The sequence below is a fragment of the Dermacentor silvarum genome, chromosome 11 (assembly GCF_013339745.2).
Source record: "Dermacentor silvarum isolate Dsil-2018 chromosome 11, BIME_Dsil_1.4, whole genome shotgun sequence".
NCBI lineage: Eukaryota > Metazoa > Arthropoda > Arachnida > Ixodida > Ixodidae > Dermacentor > Dermacentor silvarum.
In genome coordinates this window covers 108,898,124-108,920,428 of record NC_051164.1, presented here as the reverse complement: position 1 = coordinate 108,920,428, position 22,305 = coordinate 108,898,124, and the positions used below count along the sequence as shown (strand labels likewise).

At 43.2% G+C, this 22,305-nt stretch overlaps 3 protein-coding genes across 6 annotated transcripts in view; 1 reads left to right on the top strand and 2 right to left on the bottom strand.

The window, feature by feature from the left end:
• Positions 1 to 247: 247 nt before the first annotated feature.
• On the bottom strand, positions 248 to 5,739 carry LOC119433225 (uncharacterized). The gene is made up of 4 exons (XM_037700378.2): positions 5,608 to 5,739; positions 4,323 to 4,433; positions 2,118 to 2,296; positions 248 to 526 (listed from the first exon to the last, which is right to left on the bottom strand). The coding sequence occupies exons 1-4, from the start codon at positions 5,696 to 5,698 to the stop codon at positions 446 to 448; spliced, it is 462 nt and encodes a 153-aa protein (XP_037556306.1). The 5' UTR covers positions 5,699 to 5,739; the 3' UTR covers positions 248 to 445.
• A 14-nt stretch (positions 5,740 to 5,753) lies between these two features.
• LOC119432827 (uncharacterized) overlaps positions 5,754 to 22,305 on the top strand; it is a 129,270-nt gene continuing 112,718 nt past the window's right edge. For 2 of the 3 annotated variants that reach the window (XR_007464467.1, XM_049659227.1), the window contains exons 1-2: positions 5,772 to 5,883; positions 18,535 to 18,634. The gene's annotated coding sequence lies outside the window, so the exon portion shown is untranslated. Of the gene's footprint in view, positions 5,884 to 18,534; positions 18,635 to 22,305 lie in introns of all 3 variants that reach the window. The other variant, XM_049659226.1, reaches the window with a different exon arrangement.
• Positions 10,073 to 20,442, bottom strand: LOC119434066 (mite group 2 allergen Lep d 2-like). Of its 2 annotated transcripts, none has more exons than XM_037701388.2 (4): positions 20,281 to 20,442; positions 14,811 to 14,915; positions 13,284 to 13,459; positions 10,073 to 10,791 (listed from the first exon to the last, which is right to left on the bottom strand). In XM_037701388.2, exons 1-4 carry the CDS (start codon positions 20,375 to 20,377, stop codon positions 10,711 to 10,713), a joined length of 459 nt encoding a protein of 152 aa, XP_037557316.1. In that variant the 5' UTR covers positions 20,378 to 20,442; the 3' UTR covers positions 10,073 to 10,710. The 2 variants fall into 2 exon arrangements, with proteins under 2 accessions (XP_037557316.1, XP_037557315.1); XM_037701387.2 differs by having other exon boundaries at positions 20,275 to 20,439.

Here is a 22,305-nt window from a genome sequence, read left to right as displayed (position 1 = left end):
AATGTATGTATAGCTGCAGGTGCTATTCGAATGTGTAAGATGGCACATTTTCTCGAGTTCGGTGTGTATCATTTTTGCCGCTCTTTAAGTGGTTCAACTCTTTACTCTTCGGTTCCTGAAAAACAAGTATTGCATGGTTTGTCACTATTCTAGTCGTTTCGCCGACTCCTCTAAATTCCTACCTCTAGGGCTTTAGGGTTGTCTAAAGTATTCCATTTACCTAAAAAAAAAAACGAAAACGAATATCTTTTTTATAACACCAACAAAAGGGGCCTTTATTGAATCAACATATCAATGGAAGTTTCGATTGAGGCCTTGATTGATATATGTAATTAGCAGCAGGAACGTGTAGTTTAACATTATCCATTACGGTTAATGACTTTTGCATAGTAGTACGTTGTAAATCCGTAAGAGCAACACAGGACAAGCATAACACATAACTTCGTCACTCGACGATCAGCTTGATCTGGCCGCACGCGAACATAGCCTGGTAGGTGCCGACTTGAACCCAATACGTAACCTCCTCCTGTTAGTGAAAAGAAAGAAAAATATATAGGTTGAAGTTCGAATACTCGACATCCGTCAAATTGATATTTATGTAGTCGATGACCACAGAAGGTAGCTAACATTATCATGTCTGGAACGAACAGCGCAATAGACGAACCAATATTACAGTGGCATATGAAGCATTGTGCATGAATTTCTATTCTTTGTCCCGTATTATGCGCTATTCGTCTACGCATTTAGGCTTTCAGGTCTTTCATTGATGAAAAATATTTAAGTTTCGCCATAAGGGCGAAGCAATGAATGCGGCAGCAACATGTTAGAATATTGCACGAAGTGTAAGGATCGGAGCTGTAGTGGCAGTATAAATTTAAGTAAACGTAAGCTAAGTAAAAACGAGCTGTTGTTCTAGCGGTCCTCTGTTTGAATCCTGCCATCGGGCAATTTCATTTGTTTATTCATTACAGCCAACGTCTTTCTTAGCGACCTCACCACTTTTCCGTATCGCGTATGTTTCAAACCTCTTTCCTGGGCCGATCCCGGTGGTTGTGCACAGCTGCGTGAATAAAATTACATCAATTTAAGGTGTGAGATACGTTATTGTTTCGCATTTCTATTATTTAACCCTGAGCAGGTTTAAGATGAAAGGCATTAGCTGTCGGTGTTTTATTTCATCACATTTCTTCGTGGGCGGCCATTCTCAAAATTCTGAGGAATAAGGTTGTCAAGAATGTAAGACCTGGAATGAGCAACATTAGTGATAGAATGGTGTGTCAATATAACCCGCATATACCACATGTCGTATAGCATGGCGTGTCATATAGCATACATATACCTAAATATATACGGAACCTCACGGCGACGCCGGCGGCGACGGGAAAATTTGCTTAGAGTGACCATACAATTGCTATCGCAATAAAATGTTGAAATTTCCCAAAATTCAAGGTTTATAACGTCCGAAGCAGACAAAACATGTTACGTGCCACCCTGAAATATACACTACGTTGTGAGTTTCTGAAAACTTACGTTAACAGTTTAATGGTTCCGTGCTTGAAACTAATATATTCGTCCGCTTTAAACACATACGTATGTATGTGTCTGTACTGTACGAACTGTACGTATGTGTCTTTCTTTAGATGAAATTTTGGAATTGAATTTTTATAGTTCCAACTCACTTGAAATGTTGTACTGTTCGGAAATATTTATTTCAATACATAATGCTCTAATGAAGATTCCGCTTTCAGCAATTCGTATGGTTTCACCCTAAGTGCAATGATTTTAATTCATGGGTTAAGCAAGATGTCTAAATGGGGGTTATTTACCTTTCACGTGTATTTGAAATCTGAATAGGCGCAAGAAAATTTGGATACCAAACACAGCCAAATTTCTCGTTCTTTCTTTTTGAAAAAAAATTTTAAACTTTGACTATGACCGGCGACCTCGCATTCCGTGTTCTATATTCGCTCCCAGTCTTGCGAAACTTTGGCAGCACCCCAGTGTGTTTATTTACGAAGCCACAGTTCGCGCCTCGAACCCTAACGCATTTATCTGTAGCTCCCCTTTCTGTAGCTCCTCTTTCGTATTCTGCTCGCTTCAGGTGAGCCCATACGTACAGGAGCGAAAGTGCTGAAGCTGAGGCCGAAGTTGTAACTTCCACGGAAAAGCTCTCCCTTGGTCACGTTGCAGGGGAAGTCCCGGAAGTGGCAGCTGACCGTCTGACCAACCTGGACCAGGGTGGCGTTGGACTGCTGGTGGACGCTGGTGCTCAGCATGACGACATTCGCTTTGGTGGCTGCGAGTGTGCGAGTGAACGATGTAGAAGGGGAGTTTTAGTATTTCCTTTTAGTTGTATTTTCTCCAACCGAAAATTCTTGCTTGTATTACTTGTGTGATTGAGCTCTACTGCTTGAAGTTTTGTCAAGAGCTAGCAGCATAGATTAATATTAATCTGGTGCTGCTGTCATTGAACCAACTATGAAATGATTGGTGGTACGTACGGTTTTAATGATATGGCATGGCTGCGCTTATAAATAATTGCATTTGAATGTTATTTGCGTTTTAATTAGATGGTATCTTGGCTTCGCTACATTTATTTGGAGCTCCTAGGTGCCTAACGCTCACATTTAATTCATTTTGAGTAAATTTGCAGTGTATAAATTTTAATCCTTCGGGTCCCGAGAGTAAATTTATTCTGAATCTTTCGATTACTGGTATCGCTAAAATCTAGTTGTCCGAACGCTAAAGCTCAAAATGGGTGTTTCGGAAAATTGACTCAAAACAATGTTTTCTTTGAGATGTTCAGAAAACAGCCGAGTGGCAGGAATAAAAATTAAGGTATTTTATAAAACTCGGCGCTAATGCAATGGTAAACTCGGCGGTAATGCAGTTCCACTCAACGTGAAAGCTGGGGAAGGGGGGAGCAGTGATTAGCCGGTGTTTCCCTTGTGTTTTCATTGTGTTTATCTTGTTTTATCCTGCGTTTATCTTGTGTTTAGCAATCCACCATCCGTTTTGACACCTGTGCCAAGGCACAACTCGTGGGAAACCGCCAGGCACATGAAGCCAAATCCTTGCTGATGATAGTTAGAAGCAATTTTAACGAATGTCTGTTAAATAATGGGCGTAATGCTTGATTATTCCTGTCTTTTAAATTATTGTGGATCAGGTTAGTTTATTTTGAACCGATTTTGATCAATTCTGCACTTGTTTTAACCCTGTTTTGAGGACTTGTTTCTGAGCGTGATCATGCGATAGACGCCGACAGCCGACAGCCGGGCCCCTAAAGTGCTCCGCACTTAAAAGATAAACGAGGCGTTAAGTTTCGCTGACAAATCAGCTGATGAGTTTCATTCTAACCATAAGTACGAGGTTTAGACAAATCTATGTACTATCAATATTAGATCCCCTCTAATAAAGTGAGCTTAATTCGTTCCGTGACTGTGGTCGCAAACCAAATTGGTCGTAAACCAAAGCAGTCGTTTTCATAGGATACAATGTAAATGTGGTTATTCCGTTCATACTGTAGAGATTTAAGCAAAACTTAAACACACATGTGAAAACAAGTGTACTGTTCAGTACTTATGAAGCGAGAGAACACTCATACACTTATGATGGGAGCGAAAGGCTGATGGGTGGGTGGCAGGCGCTTATTGGTTGAAGAGTCTCTCAATTCTTCAGTGGCTGTTTTCTCTTTTTCGTAGTTTAACTGCAGGGTCAGTTCTGGCAAAGGTCTTATACTGAGGCTAAACTATATTTCCAGCTAAAATGTAGATTTTTAGGTAAAATTGTTAATAAGGTTGTTTTTCTTTAAACACGAGCAATATACGTGAGCCCGATACAAGATTAGTGAAGCGAGGCAAAACTTTTCGTCTACTGCTGTTCATGAACCGAATTGTTCGTGAACAGAATCGTTCGTAAATTCAGGTACCATTGTATTCATGGTAGCCATAGCGCGACGGACGCGGACCAAAGGAATAGAAGGGGACACAATAGATACGGCGCTGTATTCTTACATGCTCGCCAGTTATGTGCAGTGCAGCGTAGGCTATGGATCGCGTCAGCCAACCAGGAAGAACCACAAGGGCTCCTCCAATGTTGTCCTCCCATCACACGACGCCGACTGAATAGATGCTTAACTGAAGGATTCGCTGAGGGCAACGGGCGGCGAGCTGTGCTGCACTTTCTGAAACACGCACCCGGCTCTCGCCACTGATTGGCTGACACGAGCCTTAGCATCCGCTTCACCGCATGGAGTTGGTCAGGTTCTGTACAGCCGCGTAGATTTCGATCTAACATCGTTACAGATGCAATACACTCACTGGCTTCTGCGAAGAAGGTGACGTTGTAGGTTTCGCCTCTCGTGATCACGCAGGGGTCACTGTCGCAGGGATAGATAGTGAAGTTCTTGAATCCGGGGACGCCGTTTCCTCCTAAGCAGAAGTATTGGACGGTATAAAAGGAGTGCAGGGGCGTGAGAACAGTGAGGCTGGAGCATGATCTCCGCTTCGGCAACTGCCTCTATACAGCCGAAGACGCCGGTGCTGATCCTCACAATTGGGAAGTGACAAACAAAAAGTGAAAAACAGCGCTGTACTGACAACGAAATGTTTTGTTTTTTGAGACAGCATTATATAGTAATTGCACCTAACAAGATCAAGACGGAAGTTCAGTAGGCTCCTTTCATTTAAGTTTACTGAGTGACTGTGAATAGCAGTTTTGAGCTTCCAACTCTTCAATACGATTACACGTGTACGTCATCTTGAGAATGCTAGTTGATCGCTGTTTCATTTAACTATTTGTTGTCGTAATGCCATTGTCTAGTCGTTGTCATTCCGCAGTCATCGTAGATGTCGTTGTTGTTTCAAGTGTTCCGTTAATTTATTTTATGTAGTGTGCCTGGACGGAACCATGACAAACAAAGGGACAACATCGACCCGTTTCTTAGCTAATAACCTACTGCTCAGAGTAAATGAGCAAAGGAACATAGGAATGTGCAGGAAATCGTGTAGGTTGAAATTCCTCATATAGGAATAAAAGTGCTGACGTTTTTCACTCCCTTCACAACCCGTACGTCCTCACTATTAGCGTTCGCGCTCTTTTGCCGCTAAGCTCGTGACTCGAACTGTTCAAATTGTACTTTTCCAACGCCTCACAATGAAAAAGCCATTGAGGAATCAGTGACGTTTAAAACATCTGCAAGAACACTTCTGGCTAGACCTCTGCGGTGAAGTTGATTATGCGCGAAGCGCATGACGAAACAGAAGTGCAAGACACGAACGCAACGTTTTTGTGTGCTTTCATCCGTTCTTATATAGTGCATGGGCTATGGCTAGCAATGTCCTACTCGGCCAAATCACTACTGTGCTGATGTCTGTACTTGAGCAAACTGCGAAGAAAGATCGACTCCGCCCAGCACAGGAGATCAGATATTTTTAAGTAATGGTTGATAAGAGCTGTTAGACAAAAATTGACATGCCTACCGGAAAGTGAGCGAAGTGTCCTAAGAATGGTAATCGCATTAAATGTTGGGTGTAATGTACAGCTCTCGAGAATTAGACAAGCACAGTGTAGAGAAGAGTCAACAAGGATTCGCGCCAGACTTACGAGCACATTCCTCCATAGAAACTAGGTTCTGCGCCGTGCAAGCAGCGGCCAACAACAGGGGCGTCCATAGACACTTCACCAGGCGGTGCATCCTAGCCGTGCGTATACTCGCAAAGCAGACCCGTCTTCGAGTGAGACGAGCCTGGCCGATGGGGACCGTCCGCTACGAACCGAGGGACGCAGCTAACCTGGTGAGCGAGTGCGCGGTATTGTCGAGACCTCCGCTGTCGGTGTGGACACAGCAGCCTTTTCCCATTCAAGCTCGCGGCGCAATCGGTGAGTAAGAAAGGATACATAAAAGCGGTCTTGCAGACCATTGTGTACGACTTCTATAGAGACGGCTAGTATTGGTTTTTCGTGTCACTGAGGCTCCTGTTACAATATGCCAAGGTTATCTTTTATGCCGAGCCAGTTCATATAACTCGGAAATACAAACAAAAAGAACGGTTGCTGCTGCGCTCAGCGAGATATAAGCGTTGACGGGGATCGGTTACGATGTTCTTGTACGTCAAGATAGGGCAGGAAGACACCATAGTAGGTTCCTAACCCCTAACGGCTCATTTATTGCAAAAACAAAAACTACCCTAATTTCTTTCTCCTTTGACGTGATAGGCTTCAATAACATGTTAAAACAGAAATTCACCGCAAAGTGACGATGATAGGATGTCATACCTGTCAAGGAAAAAAAACGGTTTTACGTCTTCTGGCAGTCATAAACTTTCAGAAAGGGGCAAAATGTTAATGAGAAGGACTCGCCATAAGTGCCGATCGCTCATGACGAGCTCAGGTGAACATTTAACGCCTTACCTAAATTTTTAATAAAACGAAAATGAGAGAAAATGGTAACCCACTTTTTTTTCTAGTTCTCCCAGCTTCATAATTCAAATTTTATTCAATTTTTGTTACAAAGTAAGTGTAATGCAGAAAGAAATCCCAAAGTAAGAACTGTTTGGGGGACCTCCTGTTAAAACATGTATAAAATATGACAGGATTAAGATGCCAACTAAGTTTTAAGACAGCAGAAATAAAATTCAACATATTAGAAGCAATTAAACAAATGAGGCAGTCCAAGATTATACAGGAATGAGCAAAAAAGATATCAGGTCTGGATTAGGCATGTGAGTGCAATAAATTAACGGACAATTAGTAACATGATAGTTATATAAAAACACGAGCACCTCAAACCACAACTAATTGTATATGATAATTATACGTGAGAAGTAATGTGCTGTTAACAATGCAACAGTTACACAATTATTGCTGTTTAAATCTGCTAACGTAAGTTTTCAGCAAAAACTTTTTTAGAAGCCGTCGGAAACAATACTGCGACGGGGATGATTTAATGTTCGATGGAAGAGAATGCCAAAGTGATATGGCTGAGAAGAGGGCTGCCATTTTACCATAATTTGTTCACTTTTGGTAGTAAAAAGCTGTGTTCTCAAAAGCGTGTGTTATTCGTATTATATAGTTGCGTTGGGTTAAGTAGCTCAGTGGGAATGTCGCCATTACGGCAGCGAAAATAACTAACTTGAGTTTAGTTGAAATGTGCAAGTAGATCGCATGTGCGAACTAAAAGTGATTATTCGGACGGACATTTCTGAAGGTGGATGAGCGATGACAGGTGTGTGTATTACCCCATGATGAAACACACTGGGGTGACTGTTAATGAAAGCGCAGTAAAGGCGATTTCAGAATAAGTTGATGAAGCAGTGTCGTGTTCTAATCAATAGACGGATGCGAAAAGCGATCTCTTTGGTAAATGATTTAACGTGAGTATTGAATTTGAGTTCCGTGTCTATAGTGCAACGCCTAGGAAGGTTATAGAATTTGATATAGGGAATGACGCAGTTACTTACGCATAGTTCAGGAGTTATCGTGGGTGTTTTTGGGACGAATGAAATAACATTCTTCAATACTTTTCCCCCATTTTTTGCTCGAACAACCTCGGCATAAGTCTACCTGCATATATGACCCACCGTGTTCGCGTAGTGGCTGAGGCGTTGCGCTACTAAGCCGGAAGGCACGTGATCAAATCCCGACCGCAGCGGCCGCTTTTCGATGGGCGCGAAATGCAAAAATGGCCGTGTACTGTGCATTGGGTGCACGTTATGAGAACCCCAGATGGTTAAAATTAATCCGGAGTCCACCACTACGGCGCGCCTCATAATCATACCGTGGTTCCGGCGCGCAAAACCCCAGAATTTATTTGTTGTTACTTGCACATGGCGGGACTTCAGCCTATGTGATGTAAGAACCTCACGCGTTGGTGTTGCGTAAGCGAAAAAAAAATGTTTTACTGCTTGCGTGAATGCTGATGTGTGCAGGTGTACAAGCAGATTCCTCCGCAAACATTTCTGTCGCATGTACGTCCTATGACGCCATTCTACTAGGGTTTTCTTTCTTCATTTTTTTTTTAATTTTGTTCACCACGTCGTACCAGCTTGTGCTATTACACGAGCAGCTGTGTAACGTCAGGTCTTTCCGGTGTGTCCTATGACGTTGTGTACGTGGCCATGACGTCACGTAGCTAATAGAGAAAGCCATTTATTATCAAACACCCTTTGTTAACTCTTTGGAGAAAACATCGGTAAAAACAGAGGAAGTCTGCTTTTAAATGTGTTGACTGGACTGCATTGGAGATTATTCGCAATTATTAAAAAAAGCTTCAGCTTTCCACCTGTGTTGTTTCAAGTATGCGATGCGCTCTCTGATGAAATAATGATGCATGAAGTTTACAACTATAGATTCACAGTAAAGAAAAGAGGCCACTATTCAATAAACTTCATTAATTGCAACTGCTAAAGCACGCAAATAATTTCTGCGCAGAAGTTTTGTCGAAAATCAAGGAAATAAATTGACACAAACTAAATCGCTTTGTCTGCTTGTCCGCTTTAGAAGCTCTAACGCAGTTGACATAATTGCGGCATCCGTTTTCACTGCGAATTCACTTGAAAACATGTAACTTCAGTTTTTATGGAATTTTTCCACTTTTGACACTTGTTACAACAATTGGAGGTCCTAATTCAAGAATACTTCCGCGTAATGCCGTTTGACTGTTAGGGGAATCCATAACTGACTTATCGCATTTTCTTCCCACACCGGGCTGTTGTTCTTGCATATCAACTTCAGCCGCTTGCGGTTGGCAGTGGGACACACACCGCATTGAACGCCCAAAAATTCAAGAACGTCTTGGAATTTTTTAACATTTTGAACACCCTTGAGCAACAGTTCACAACAGCAACAACGGACCACAGTTCTGCTAAAAAACTGAATTTCTTCGCAATTCTGACGCAGTAACTGAAATGGGCGAGTGGGCTGGCAAATTCATGCCAAGTTTGGAATGCAGTCCTCGGTTTCAAGTTGCATTCATAGGCGGAGAAGAAAATCGGCTTGATCACGCGATCTCGCGTCCGTATAGTTTTTCTCGGGGAAGTGCAAACTCGCAACGATATACGTGGTGTTTTATTTTATTACTAACAGATTTTTTTAAAAACCTCCCGTGGCATGTAGCACAATTCTACTTTTTCAGCTAGATTACCCTCAGAGGGGGACAATATTTACATTAAAAATCAAAGTGAATAATTGATTAACAAACAGCTTTAGTGAAATAACTTATTAACTAATTACTTTATGGAACATATTACCATTTGTGAATTGTAGCCGGTGACTTCTAAAGTAATATCTACTTAGAACGAATTCTGAGGATGACACCAGTTTCGAGATATACGTTCGCGAAATTTGGGATGAAATGCTTTGGTGTCCCAGTAATTTTTGAGCTTGAATACATAAAAAGGGGTTTTGTTGAAAAATGAAATGGAACAGTCCATATTTATTCCAACTTTGACTGCGCTTGTCCCAAAATCGTGTATTGCAAAATGGGCGCCTAATTAGTCAATTATGGTTATTGATTTTAAGTGTGAGTAATGTCGACCTTTTCGAAGTAATCCAGCTCAATAAGTATATTTCTGCTATATGCCACAGGTGATAAAATTATTCCGCTAACGTTAAAATAAAACTCTCGGCTTAAGTGCTTGTCTCGGAATAGGTACGGCAACCTTGCGCTTACCGTCGACGAGTGTCCACTTTTCTTCAAAAGGAACAAATTCGCCCACTTTCTTAGTCTGGGGAAGCGTCGAAGTACCGCGAAGCTGGATATAACAGTGAGCTCTCGATGCTCATAATTTCTTCTTTATAGATGCAACAAATTTCACTCAAGTCGGTGTAGTGATTACATAATCAGCTTGTGCTTTTAGAATGAATTGGAATATAGGAATGGGTGAGCTAAATTTCCGTTTTAAAATTGGCGAGCGCTGAAGATTCTCATCGGGTGCAACGCACGCATCACACTCATGACTGTTCAGTGTGGCAGTGACTTCCCAAGGTGTTGGAGAAACGAAGGAGATAACGACTTCATGTGTATGTTCTCTGTTGCAACTGCTTTGAGTTTTCAGAATCCTCTCGGAAATATGTTGGCGTTTGAAGTTTATTGTAACAGCATAAAGATACAAAAGTGTGGCCGTGTTCAAGTGCTCCAGGAGTACATCCCACAGTAAAACTGTCATGGGGGACCTCCTATCGGTAGGACAATAGCTTATAAGGCACATGAACTTAAAAGCAGGCAGCATAGAAATTATTAAAAAAGGCATTAAGAAAATAAGCAACCGCACTTCGCGTGCAGTGGATAACAGCCAACAAAACCCTGTAGCTTTGCTTGCCACTTTCCCAATAATCCCTTGGTATAAAAAAAAAATACCATGCAAATCCAATCATGCTGCCACCTTTATTCGCTTCAGCATTGTCATGCCAGCAAACTTATTCAGCACATGTTGAGGGGCACGCTGCATAGCAACGATTTAGTGGTGTACATTTCGACAAATACGGGTAGCTATATCGAGAACAAACGTTAAGGAGGACGCAGTATTAAAAGTGCATGTTGATTCCAGGTCAATGGCACAGACAAATACTGAGTGAAGAAATAAGCTACAAGTTCGCTGCATGTCGTACGGCGAAAGCGGCTTGGCAGCAGTCTGCTCATGCAACCATGGTAAGCTGAGTCCGCGCGTTTCTTCTCGATGTCACGTGACTCGTCTTCAATGAAACCGTTCATTCGACGGTCAGCGTGGCGACTCCGCATGCGAACGTTTCTTGGTCACTGGCGACGTCAAGCTCGTAGGTCATGTTCCCCTGTTTATAAAAGAAATGAGACATCACGGCGAGGTTTATTCAAGAGAGGAACCTCAAGCTTTAATATAGAATTGAATGCCGTAACTTATTTAGGGTGCGGCAAACGCATTTGTACACGCCAACACAAGTCCCTAGAATGTTCATTACCAAAGAAAAACAGCCAACAGCTGTTTAAAACGTGCTGCACAGAACAACCGATTCCTCTTATTTTACAAAGCTCACTGACACTCGCAAAGTGTTCAACAGTTGTTGAACGAGGGGTGTCTTTGTAGCCTGTCTTCGTCAGTCCACGTCAGTTGAACCGTGAGTGACCACGTTGAAACGTTGGTCACAACGGGACATCCCTTGCCCTGCCACACTGTTAAACACTTTTTCTCCGTTTTCTTGCCATCATGCCTTGTTATGCGCAAAAGTGTGCGAGACAGATTTGGAACATGGACATGTTATCCGTGTTTCTTGGCGACGCCACCATGTGTTCATATTGAGTTCTTCCATTTCGCTAATTTTGGCCGTAATGATTTCCGTCAGGTAAACTTCTCAGGTGTCTAGGTGTTGTTTTAAGTAAATTGAACGTGAAGTAGCCGATTTCGATTCCTTGCCTGAAGTATTTATAGAGTTAGAACGCGGACGCCACATTTGGGGACGTAACTCAATGAAAAAAATTGAAACATTGCTATTTTGTAAGTGAAGCCCAAAAGAGAAGAAATGTAACTTGCATGTTCATCAGAAAGAATTATCTTGTGCCTTAAAAGGTGTTTTCTGAGTTACTGCAAACAGAAGTCTGAAAATCGCAAGCACAGTACATGAGCACAGTCAATCGCCCGCAAAACCCCGTTTGCTCCTCGGAAATATAGCTTGAACAATATTTAGAAAGTCATCCGGACGGACAGTTTCAGCTCATTACCAAAGTTTTTTCTAATTTCCTTCGTAAACCTTTGATTCATTGCAAAAAGTGCCCAAAGTCGAAGAAATGAAACTTATGCTACGTGTTTTAAAATTCAAATTGCGCTGCTTAAGTCTAAAAGTTGCCAATGCGGGACGCCGCATGGAAGGCTCCAGATTATTAACCACCTAGAGAGCTTTTCCCCCTCTTTTTTTCGTTCATTCAAACTGTGCTGCACAATTGTATTTGCATTCTATCGCCACTGGAATGTGGTCTGAAAATGGACCCGCAACCTATCGCTCACCCCGCTCAACTCAACACAGAAGAGATTTCTCAGCAGGGTGAACTGCATCGCTTAGAACGTCCCAAGCGGACAAACTCAGCCCACAAAAATGTACTAATTTGTCAGTACGAGTTTCATTACCTCGACAGTTTACACACAGTGTGAAGATTCCACGTGATATCAAACTGCTATAGTTGTGCGCTTTAGTGATTATTCATAAAGTGTGTGAAATCACGATTTGTTTGTGATGAGTAATTATCAAGTTCTAGGCTTAGGGATTTATTTTTTTCGCTAATATTGTACAAACCATGAGGCCCCCAAAAGTTCTGATTAAAGGATAATTTAAGTATCACTTAGGTACAGCAAGTTCAAATTGGTCTAGATGCTGTAAAAAAAATCCTTGTATTTCGCGTGGCGTTTGAGTAGGGCAATCAAAGCGATTGGCTGATTTCCAATCTTAAATTCCATCTTTAGCTAGGAATGAACCGTATTTATATGCATGGGAAAAGCAGAAACGATCTCCTTCTGGAGAACAGCGGAACCGATCTGACATCGGAACAGATCTGAACTGATCTGAACCTGAAATGTACTACAAGAAATGTGAAAAATTCGTAAAGAAAGATTGGAACACAATTTACATATCTGCAGCAACTTACTACACAAAACAGATATCACAATAAACAACATTAAAACTTCAGCTTAGTTGATGCTGTACAAGATTATGTTTCCATCCATTTAAATATCTCCGGGACAAAAGCATCCTAATAATGCTCATAGAACTCTCGCCATTGTGGTATATTTAGGTACACGTCAAAGAAGCTCCAGTTGGCCTAAATACGTCCGTATCCCTTCACGGTGTCTATTACAGCCTGTGCTGGGATGTCACACGCCATGACTTAATGAAGTTTTTAAGCACACAAAAACACACCCACGTCATAACTTGTTCAGTTGAGGCTCAGCGAAAAGATTTCTCCGTTTTCGTGCATTTAGAGAGGACCTCCCGAGAAAAGTGAGAGAGAGAAATAAGTGAAGGCCGAGAGGTTAACCAGACGTTTGGCTGCCCTGCACGGGGGAGAGAGCATAAGGCATTGAAAGTAGGTAAAGGCAAAATGAGATAGTTTATGTGCGCACTACTAAACACAGAGTGTCTATAAGTATCTTCTCAGATCCGTTGATTTTAGGAAAGTCATTAGAGCAGACGTAGATTTCTGGGGTTGATGACTGACCCTTTACAGACGAGAAAATTAAGTTCCTGGGTGCTTGACCTCGCCCGTAACCAGTGTGAGCCAAGGCTTTCTAACAGTGCGAGTGTGAGCATTCACTTACGGGCATGTGTAAACCGTACAGTACGAGTGTCGCCGATCCTCGGTAGACCTCCCCCTTGGTCACGTTGCAGGGCAGGTCGACGAAGTGGCAGCTTATCGAGCGCGCAGACTGGATATTGGTCGTGTCGGTGTGCTGATGGTCCACCGTGGTCAACAACATGAAGTCTGCGTCGCTAGCTGCATGTCCGCGCGTAGCATTACGTTAGTATGGAATTAGACTAACATCAGAAGCAATCAATCAATCAATCAATCAATCAATCAATCAATTTCGGCATCAATGACACTTGGTGGGTACAGGTGAAAAGCCATCTATGAAGCTTGACAGGGTCTGCACCCCCGAACATTGGCAAACAGGGTGCGCGATAATACAATGGCCAAAATAAGCAGAGTATGCAGAACTCGGGTGTCTTAATTGAAAAGATCACAAATCAACTAACAATTCCTGAAATGAATCAGAGAGAGAGAGAGCAATTATTCCTAATGAGATGGGGCGACTTCCTCGTAGGGTGGAGCCCTTAGTGTAGGGGCCCATTGGCTCAAACCACTCCGCGTGCCGGCTAGATGAGCCGTCGCTGCCCTTGCGGGTCCAAACTGGTCAGCGCAGACTCCCAGGAGGAAGGTGAAGGAATAAGGGAGAGTGTGCGTATTACCAGGTGCAGTGATATACTGTGGGCTTTGCTCCACAGCTGGGACACTATGACGGAAATTGTGTGGTGTGGAAGAGGTGAAGATACAAAGACAGGGCAATGAATTAGTTTGTAGCTGTCGCCACGCGACGACATCTCGGTTAAGAGAATAGTGTGGTGGCGGGAAAGTGTATCCTGCTATCTCTGTAATGTTGTTGAGTTTCAGTGCAGTTCAGTGGTTCTGTCGGTGCGTCGTCTGGGTCAGAAAGGGAGCATAATAACAAGCCGTTGTGCAGGAAACACTTGTACATTGAAACAAGTTGCACATAGTTTTGAGAGACAAAAATATGTACACATATATAAGAAAGAAATAAAAAAAGAAGAAAGGAGACATCCCCGTAGTTGCTCAAGCGTGACCAAGCACTGAAGCTGCGAGCAGTGACCTACGTATTGATTCCTTTCGTTACGGAGTGGAATTTTCGGGTGAATCACACTTTGTTTCCTTGTACGAGTTCGAATTTCATCAAACGTGAACGAATACTAACAACGGCCGAATTTACTTTGTCTCATGTTTTTTTCTTTTTTTTTTTCAAACTGCGGTGGGATCATGTCAGCAAGCAGTGCGTATTGCCCCTGCCTTTTTGAGTTAGGTGCGTGTTTTGTGAGCGCTGTTTTCGACATTAACAAACACAAGCTTCCCCAAAATTCAAAATCTGAAACATTGACCTTCCTTTTCTCTTCTAATAATCAGCCTATTATTTCGAAATTAACCACGATATAACGTTTCAAAGAGCGTTTTATCCTTATAAATTGAGTTAGTGTTTTGCTTTAGTGTCCCTTTATCGCAACATTCTGTCGATACCATCACGTCTTTGTCATTCCGTATGTGAAACGATACTCACTCGCTTCGAAGGAGAAGCTGACGTTGTATTTCTCGCCTCTCTTGATCACGCAAGGATCTTTGTCGCAAGGCGAAATGGTGACATTCTTGAAAGCGGGGCTCGGTTCTGCGCAAGAGAGTAGACGCACTTGAAAGAACTTGCATAAACGCTCTTCACCAAGTAATTTAGTGCACCAGGCATTTAGCCGGGTTTGTTTGTTTGTTTTCGCTCATTTCATTCAAGGGCAAGTAAAGGAACGCATTCACATTTAATTCACGCAACGTAAACGTTTAATACTGAATAAATCTTGGCAATATTAGGTATTTCTCACCACATACTTGGCTCTACCTGTAAAACAGCTCCGAACAGCAAATAGCTTCATTTTATTGTTTTAAGGACAACAAATTTTATTCATATCCTCCTGAGTTTCAGCTGTGGAGATTTGTCCAATATATTGGACATCAAATACTCCATCACTATGCCATCCTCAGCGTATTTTCCCGCGTAAATACCATTTGTCCAATATTTTGAACACCTACTAGTGCCATCTATGAAGTTTTGTCGAAGTTGCGCTATGCGTATCCATATACGCTATCCGGAAATAAAGGAGACGACGTGGCGGCGTTCAGCGGAGCGGCCTTCTACGGCGACCGCCGGAGAAGTAAATGTTGTTCATGGTATTATTTGACCATTTTACTGTGTTAGTTACGATCAACTGGAAAGGTAATGATACAGGGAGTATGCTGAATGAAAAATTTTAGTTGCGCGTGCGCTTCCTTTTCTCTGCTAGTGATTTGATGTTGCATGTCCAACACATTGGACACTGGCACTCAAAACCGTCATTGCGAATGTACGGACGCCACGTGCAGTGCGTTGAACGCTTGTTAATTTTGGTGTCACGCGACGTTTCTTAGTGCTTGCTGGTCTTTTAAGTGCGAAGCACGCGAGGAGCCCGGGCTGCCGGCGTGTCATGTCGTGGTCACGCGAAGAAAACAGTAAAAACAAGTGCAGAATTAATCAAAACCGTTTCAAAATAAACTAACAAGTTTTAGAATAATCAATCATTAAGCGCATTAATTAGCAGAAACTTGTGAAAGTCATTAAAATCTTGTAATTTGATCGCATGTCGTCGTGGCCACGCGCAGCAAAGGCTTTGGCTCCATGGCTCCACGTGCGTGTCGCTTTGCCTCCATGTGCGTGGCGGTTTCCCACCAGTTGTGCCTTAGCACAGGTGTCAAAACGTATGATGGATTGCTAAACACAAGATAAACACAGGATAAAACAAGATAAGCACAAGGAAAACACCGGCGAATCACTGCTTCGGACTTCCCCAGCTTTCACGTTGAGTAATTACCGCAGAGTTTACCAAGGCCACTGTACCAAATTTTCTCTTATGGCGTGCATGGATAAAGTGCCTCTTTGTTTTGTTCAGGGGACAGACCTCGCGTGTCGGATGACACGGCGGAGCAGATACTCCAGGGCAGCACGTCAGACCTCGACTTGTCGGACAGCGACGATGACGCTATCGCTGATCCGAGCTTTTCTGCGCCCCTTTAGGGCCAGAAATTAGGACCCACTTCGTATTTTATTTGATATTTGTAAAATGTTGATCATAAATGTTTTTTCCAGAATTGGTAGCAATTTTCTTCTGTAAATTAGCTTGCGTTGCTGCAAGCCCACTACTTCACAATTTACCTGATAGAGTTCCAGTGTTCAATATATTGGACATCATGCCATACTAAAACCATGGACATTACTGAAATAATAAGCGTCACTTTTTATCTTTGTTGTCTACACATCATATCTTGAAAGTTTCAGGAAAAACTGTGAAACTAAATACAACCCGGAAGTCAGGAGGATATAAGTTCAGCGTTTAGTTAACGAGAGGATTTCTTCGTTTAACAAGCATTTCGCCAGGACTTGCCCTGAAGCTAAACCGGCCTTCCTCCGAGATAAATTTGGTCAGGTGGATGGCGGCTGGCGAATAAGTAAACATGGCATCAGTAACTCCTTGTCAATTCCAGCTTTGCTATATTCGAGAAAAAAATACGTATAACGGAACGCAAGGTCCAAGTAGCGACGGACTAAAGACTTTCAGTCCATGCTGCGTTGGCTGAGTGGCTGGCGTTCTGTTACTGCGGACAAGGTCGCCGGTTTGCTTGCGCGCTTCAGCGGGCGCATTCCGACGGCAACGCAATGCGAAATCATTTGTTTGCCGAGATTTTGTGAACGAAACGTCACATGTTTTTAATTCAGATACCCCCCCTACCCCCTGCTACGGCAAGCGTCATATAGCGAGCGCGACTATAGTCTAAGGATTCCTTTCGCTCTGTTCTATTCCTGTCATGTCATCCGCCGCTCACAATCGGTTGATCGGGGTGATAAAAAACGCGGAGCGCTGCTTGGACCACTCAGGAAGCGAAAGAATGAAAACAATCAGAATAAAATAGTCGCGTTAGTGCGGCCCAGATTGCTGCATTCGCGCATAAAACTTAGAGGCACTGAAAGAAAATTTTAAGTCGGGTTAGATGGATGAAGTATTCGTCTAGAAGTCTGTCGTCGTTTTCTGTGTGCCATTATGCGACTGTTGCACACCGAGTTGCCCACGCACCGGCGTGGTTTCCTAGTGGCTTTGGCGTCGCGCTACTGAGCACGAGGTCGGGGTTCAAATCCCGGCCGCGGTGGCCGCATGTTGACAAGGGCGAAATGGATAAATGTCTAGGTACCTTGCATTTGGCGCACGTGAAAGAGCGCCAGGTGGTCGAAATTAATCCAGAGTTCCCCTGCCTCGTAATCAGATTGTAGTTGTGGCAGGTGAAACCCCGGAATTTAATTTATTTCAATTTAACAGCAAATTTCTACCGAAGGCCCCGCTGCTGCTCCCTAATTTGAATCACCTAAGCCAATAGGGTCGAGTTAACGCTATCCTCACGTGACCGCCCCATCTGCCACTCTTTGAGCTAGTGCTGACGTCATATGAGAGGTACCATGGGCCAACATAGGTGGCGCCACTCAGATTTTCATTTATTTTTTTCGCTTACAAGTGTGCTCTTCTCGCTACAAATGGCGAATTCGTTATCACAAAAGCATGCGCATTCAATGTATAGGTCTACTTAATATTGTTTCGTTGTGGCGACGGCGAAGAACACAATAGCAAAAACTGTGAATCAGGAAATTAACTCTTTATTTTGTGCTCAGAAAAGCAGGTCACGCTCAAAACACAACATTAGCGGCGAGCACAGTCGGCGATCGCCGAAACCTGAACTGAGTGTCAGACGCGTCGGCTATTTATACCTAGTACTTGGCTCACCGAACGTTCCGGCGTGGTCACTGGTGCTCGCACTAGTTGTAGAAGTTCTATTCGCGTCGCGCAAGCATTCTAATTACAAAAGTTCAGCGACAACACAGACAACAGATAGAATCGGCTACAACAATCGAGAATGCTCTGATACACGCCGGCGCGTCTCGCGCCGTAACCATAACGTTTAACATTGGTTAGCCTAGGAAAAGCGGTCATTTGAAAAAGATAAAGAAGTGCCATGCGTCAATATTTTCGTTTGTTTCCCTTTGTTTCATTAGCTCGTCTCATTGCGTTTTTTTTTTCGGGGCAGGGATGAAGGGGGGCTTTTTTTTATAATTGTGCCACTATTAACGGGATGTTGTAACCATCCTGCATTGAGCCGCTGATGGTCGACGACCCGTCCCGTCCGCCTCTAGTCGACAGTTCTATTCACTTTGCTTGCAGCTCGAAACCGGGCGTAAACCCACAAGACAATCTCTCCGTATACCGCGGCCTCCCAGACTTCTGTGCAGCGCTGCCTCGGGGACCGTCCACAACATGAACGGTAAGCCCACTTACGCGAGAGATGGGAGAGATCGGACGGACGTGCTTTTGGTAACCAACGTTATATTGGTAAATGGTCATGCCCCGCTAACTGGAGATGCGCTTTGACGGCCCCGCAGGATTTATTTGGGAACAGCAAGCTAACTAATTTGATTTGGTTTGGTCATTTCGTTACAAACTCTATACTTGCACAGACCGTATGCGTCTGGTTTACTTCTACGCGACTTTCACGTATGCGCGTTTAATAATGCTCTTAATTCCGTTCCGCATAAGTGCCATTAAGCAGTACAATGTATTTGCATAAATGTTTCACTTACTAAGTGAAACGAGATTAAGATGTTCCACGTAAATATAATTAAGTAAGCGGGACCAATGATTAAGAGTAATGTGCAGATTAAGAGTAATGTGTGATTAAGAGCAGTGGCGAGACGTTTTACCGAAGGAAGCACCGACTCTCAATGACGTTCCTTCCACGCAGGTTCCATTTAGGAAGTGGAACATTTTTGCAGATATGTTCCACTTTAGTGGTACTTATGGTGGAACAAGATGAAGTTGTTTTTATTTTAGTGTTATGATCATATATTATCGTGTGTACACACGGCACGCTTGACTTAGCTTTATTTTTGAGTTTGTTTTCATTTACATAATTAAAGCTTAGTATGTCTGTCTCTTTCGTGTGTGTGCGCGCGTTATGTGAGCCTTGATTTCTTGGATGTGTTTCGTGATAGCCTGCTCAAACGTAGCCTATGCTCTCGTATGTCTACAATTTAATATTAAACAGCAGCGCTTGTCCTGTATGCTTCTCTTCTTGCGTTTGCGTCATCTCTTGAGCTGCAACCGAGCTGAATATTAATGAACTCGGCTTATCTACCCCTCTAGTAAACTGTGTCCTCGCGAGACTCCTTGTGCCTTGTAGTGCACGTTGCCTTCTATCCCTTTCAAAATTAACTCTGAAGCAACTACGTCAAATATATAGAATCAGATGCGCCTGTGGAACTCTACGGGAATTGTTAAAGCATATTCTTGCCGTCAGAGTTCGTGAAAATTACTCTAATTGGATGAGAACCGTTGTGTCGTAGAAGACGCTTCAGTACCGTGGATTTCGGGAAACTCGACTGAAACACTAACATATTACGTAGCATATTTTTGACATCGGACACTTCAGAAATTTGTGCTAGTCGTAGGATATCTGCTAAGCGGACGTAACTTCACTACTGCTAGTCCTTAAGGCACGTATTCACAAAAAGCTCTTACGCTAGAATTGCTTGTATAAAAGAAATTCGCAGCCAATTGAATCGTGATGCTGGACATAAAATTAGTGAAAGTGATCGGCCAATCGCAAAGAGCGCTCATGAACGGAAAGCTTGCTGCATTCGGGCCCAGTTTCGTAATTTCAACGTGTGCCCTATGGAATAAAAAAAGTTAATTAGTGATAAATTATTTGCTTGGTCAATGCGATTTATGGGGCATGTATTTTAATCTCTTCAAGAAACCAACATGAAAAGCGCTGCAGTCACTCGTCTCTTTTTTTTAATTTATATCTGAGATTAAAAAAGATGTGGCATATATAGTGATCCGAGGAATTTCATAGGCGTGGCGTGAGCATTTGTAAGCGAAGCGAGTGAAACGAAGCGAACTTACCTTTACCTTTGCATTCTTCTAGAGTAAGGGGCTTCTGCGCTGCGCACGCAGCCGATAGTACTAGAAGCAGGTGCGGCAGGAATGCACTCGCGTAGTGACGCATCTTGAATCCGTCGTTTTTAGCGTGCCGCGCCCGACTGCAACAAAGCGAATATACCTGTCGGCAGAGGCCCGCACGCGCTCATATACCTGGGCAGCCGCTTATCGGCGGTAGTCGAACGGGGGCGCAGCTGCGCACTGTCAGTTTCCATGTACCGTCCCATGACGCGAGGCGGCTGCCATCTCATCGACCCCACTGTCTCTATCACGCACTCTTCCCCATTAAGCGAAACCTTGATCGAGAACTCCTATCTCAATACATGGTAAAGCGAAACATCGTTTAGCCCGGCATCCGCTTCGTCGAATTTAATGAGGTTTGTCGCAGTTAAAAGGAGAAAAGTTAAATATACCGATTGCAGGCAGCAGATTTCTTCTTTTAATCGGGCCTACATTTTTTTAAAGCTGTCTTTTGCTCTTTCGCCACATTGCGGTTTCTTGGTGTCGCGGTCGTTTACGGGAAGATAGTCAACTTGGGCTGCTATAGGTGTGTGCTTTCTTGCCGAGCAGACGTGGGTATGTGCACGAATAGACTTGCTGCTGTCTGGCCTAGTAGACAACTGGCTCACTGGGTACATGCCCCAACAACGCCGGCACTGCGTACGTGAACTTGGTATGCGCCCATTCTAGGCCATTATAGGCCATTTCCTCCGTAATCGATGGGCCAAGGTGACACAAACGGTATGTAGCGTTAAATATATTAAATCAGTATCGCCGAGGTTGCAACGAGCTTGCAGCCAGGACACTAGGGATACTTGGGGTTGCTACTGAGTGTCAACTATAGTGCTGGGTTTACAGAAAGATGTGCAATGTTCTGGTATCATCCGGCGCCGTGGTTGGCAGTGAGATTGGCACTTCGCGAGTCTGCTGATGTGCCCATAGGGTTTCGCGATTCACGGATGGCATAAAGATAAGCAGGTCACAAAAGAAAGCTATCGCTGAGTTTGACAATAATTTTCGATGGTTTCTGCCACAGTTTATTTACGAAAGCTACCGAAAATTTATAAAATAGAAATATATAGGCTGAAGCGTCAATTTACGACCCTGTAACTCCAGGATAAATGCAATGAGGTCCCTATTATTTATGCTGCATCTACTGGGATATCTAATGTCGGAAAAAAGCTTATTCTTCAGAGTTGTGTATAAACTATAACATATATTTTTTTATTTTACGTATGTATACTGCCATCCCATTGAGGGATTTTAGCAGGGTGGGAATTACAACCGGGAGTAGTACAGCTGAAAAAGTTTTGGCTGGTATACAATATTTAGCAAAATTGTAATCAAATATCGAACGAAATTACAAGTAGAAACACAGTCAGTTTTCCTGTTGATCATTTAGTCCCATTGAACAATTTTATGAAGGGCACGCGCGTTTAGCCCCTACGGACGTTTACAGAAATTTTGGTGTTCCCTTTCATACTGCTGATCGAACATATAGCATACGTATACCACGTATACACAATCATACACAACGGCGAATTGCAGACTACACGTTTACGAGTCTCTTTCTTTTGTACATTTCACAGATAAATGTCTGTACGTCCTCTATATGGACTAGCTAGACTAGTTTCGTAAGGTTTAAGCAGTCTTTAGCTTCCGGCAGGGCTGCGTGGTTTTCGCGGAATTTAGCATTGCTCGGAGGTAATAAAGTTAGGTATCCGCCGTGGTGGCTTAGTGGCTTTGGCATTTCGCTACTAAGCCCGAGGGCGCGGGATCGAATCCCGGCCGCCGCGGCCGGGATTAAACGTTAAAGAACTCCAGGTGGTCAAAATTAATCCGCAGTCCTTCACTACGACGTGCCTCATAATGGAATCGTGGTTTTGGCACGTAAAGCCCGAGAATTTAATTTCAAGAAAGTGAGGTGGCTTCGCTGAATCATTTTCTGTGCAGCGTCGTGCGATACGAACAGCTAGCGAGGGATGGCGAAGAGAC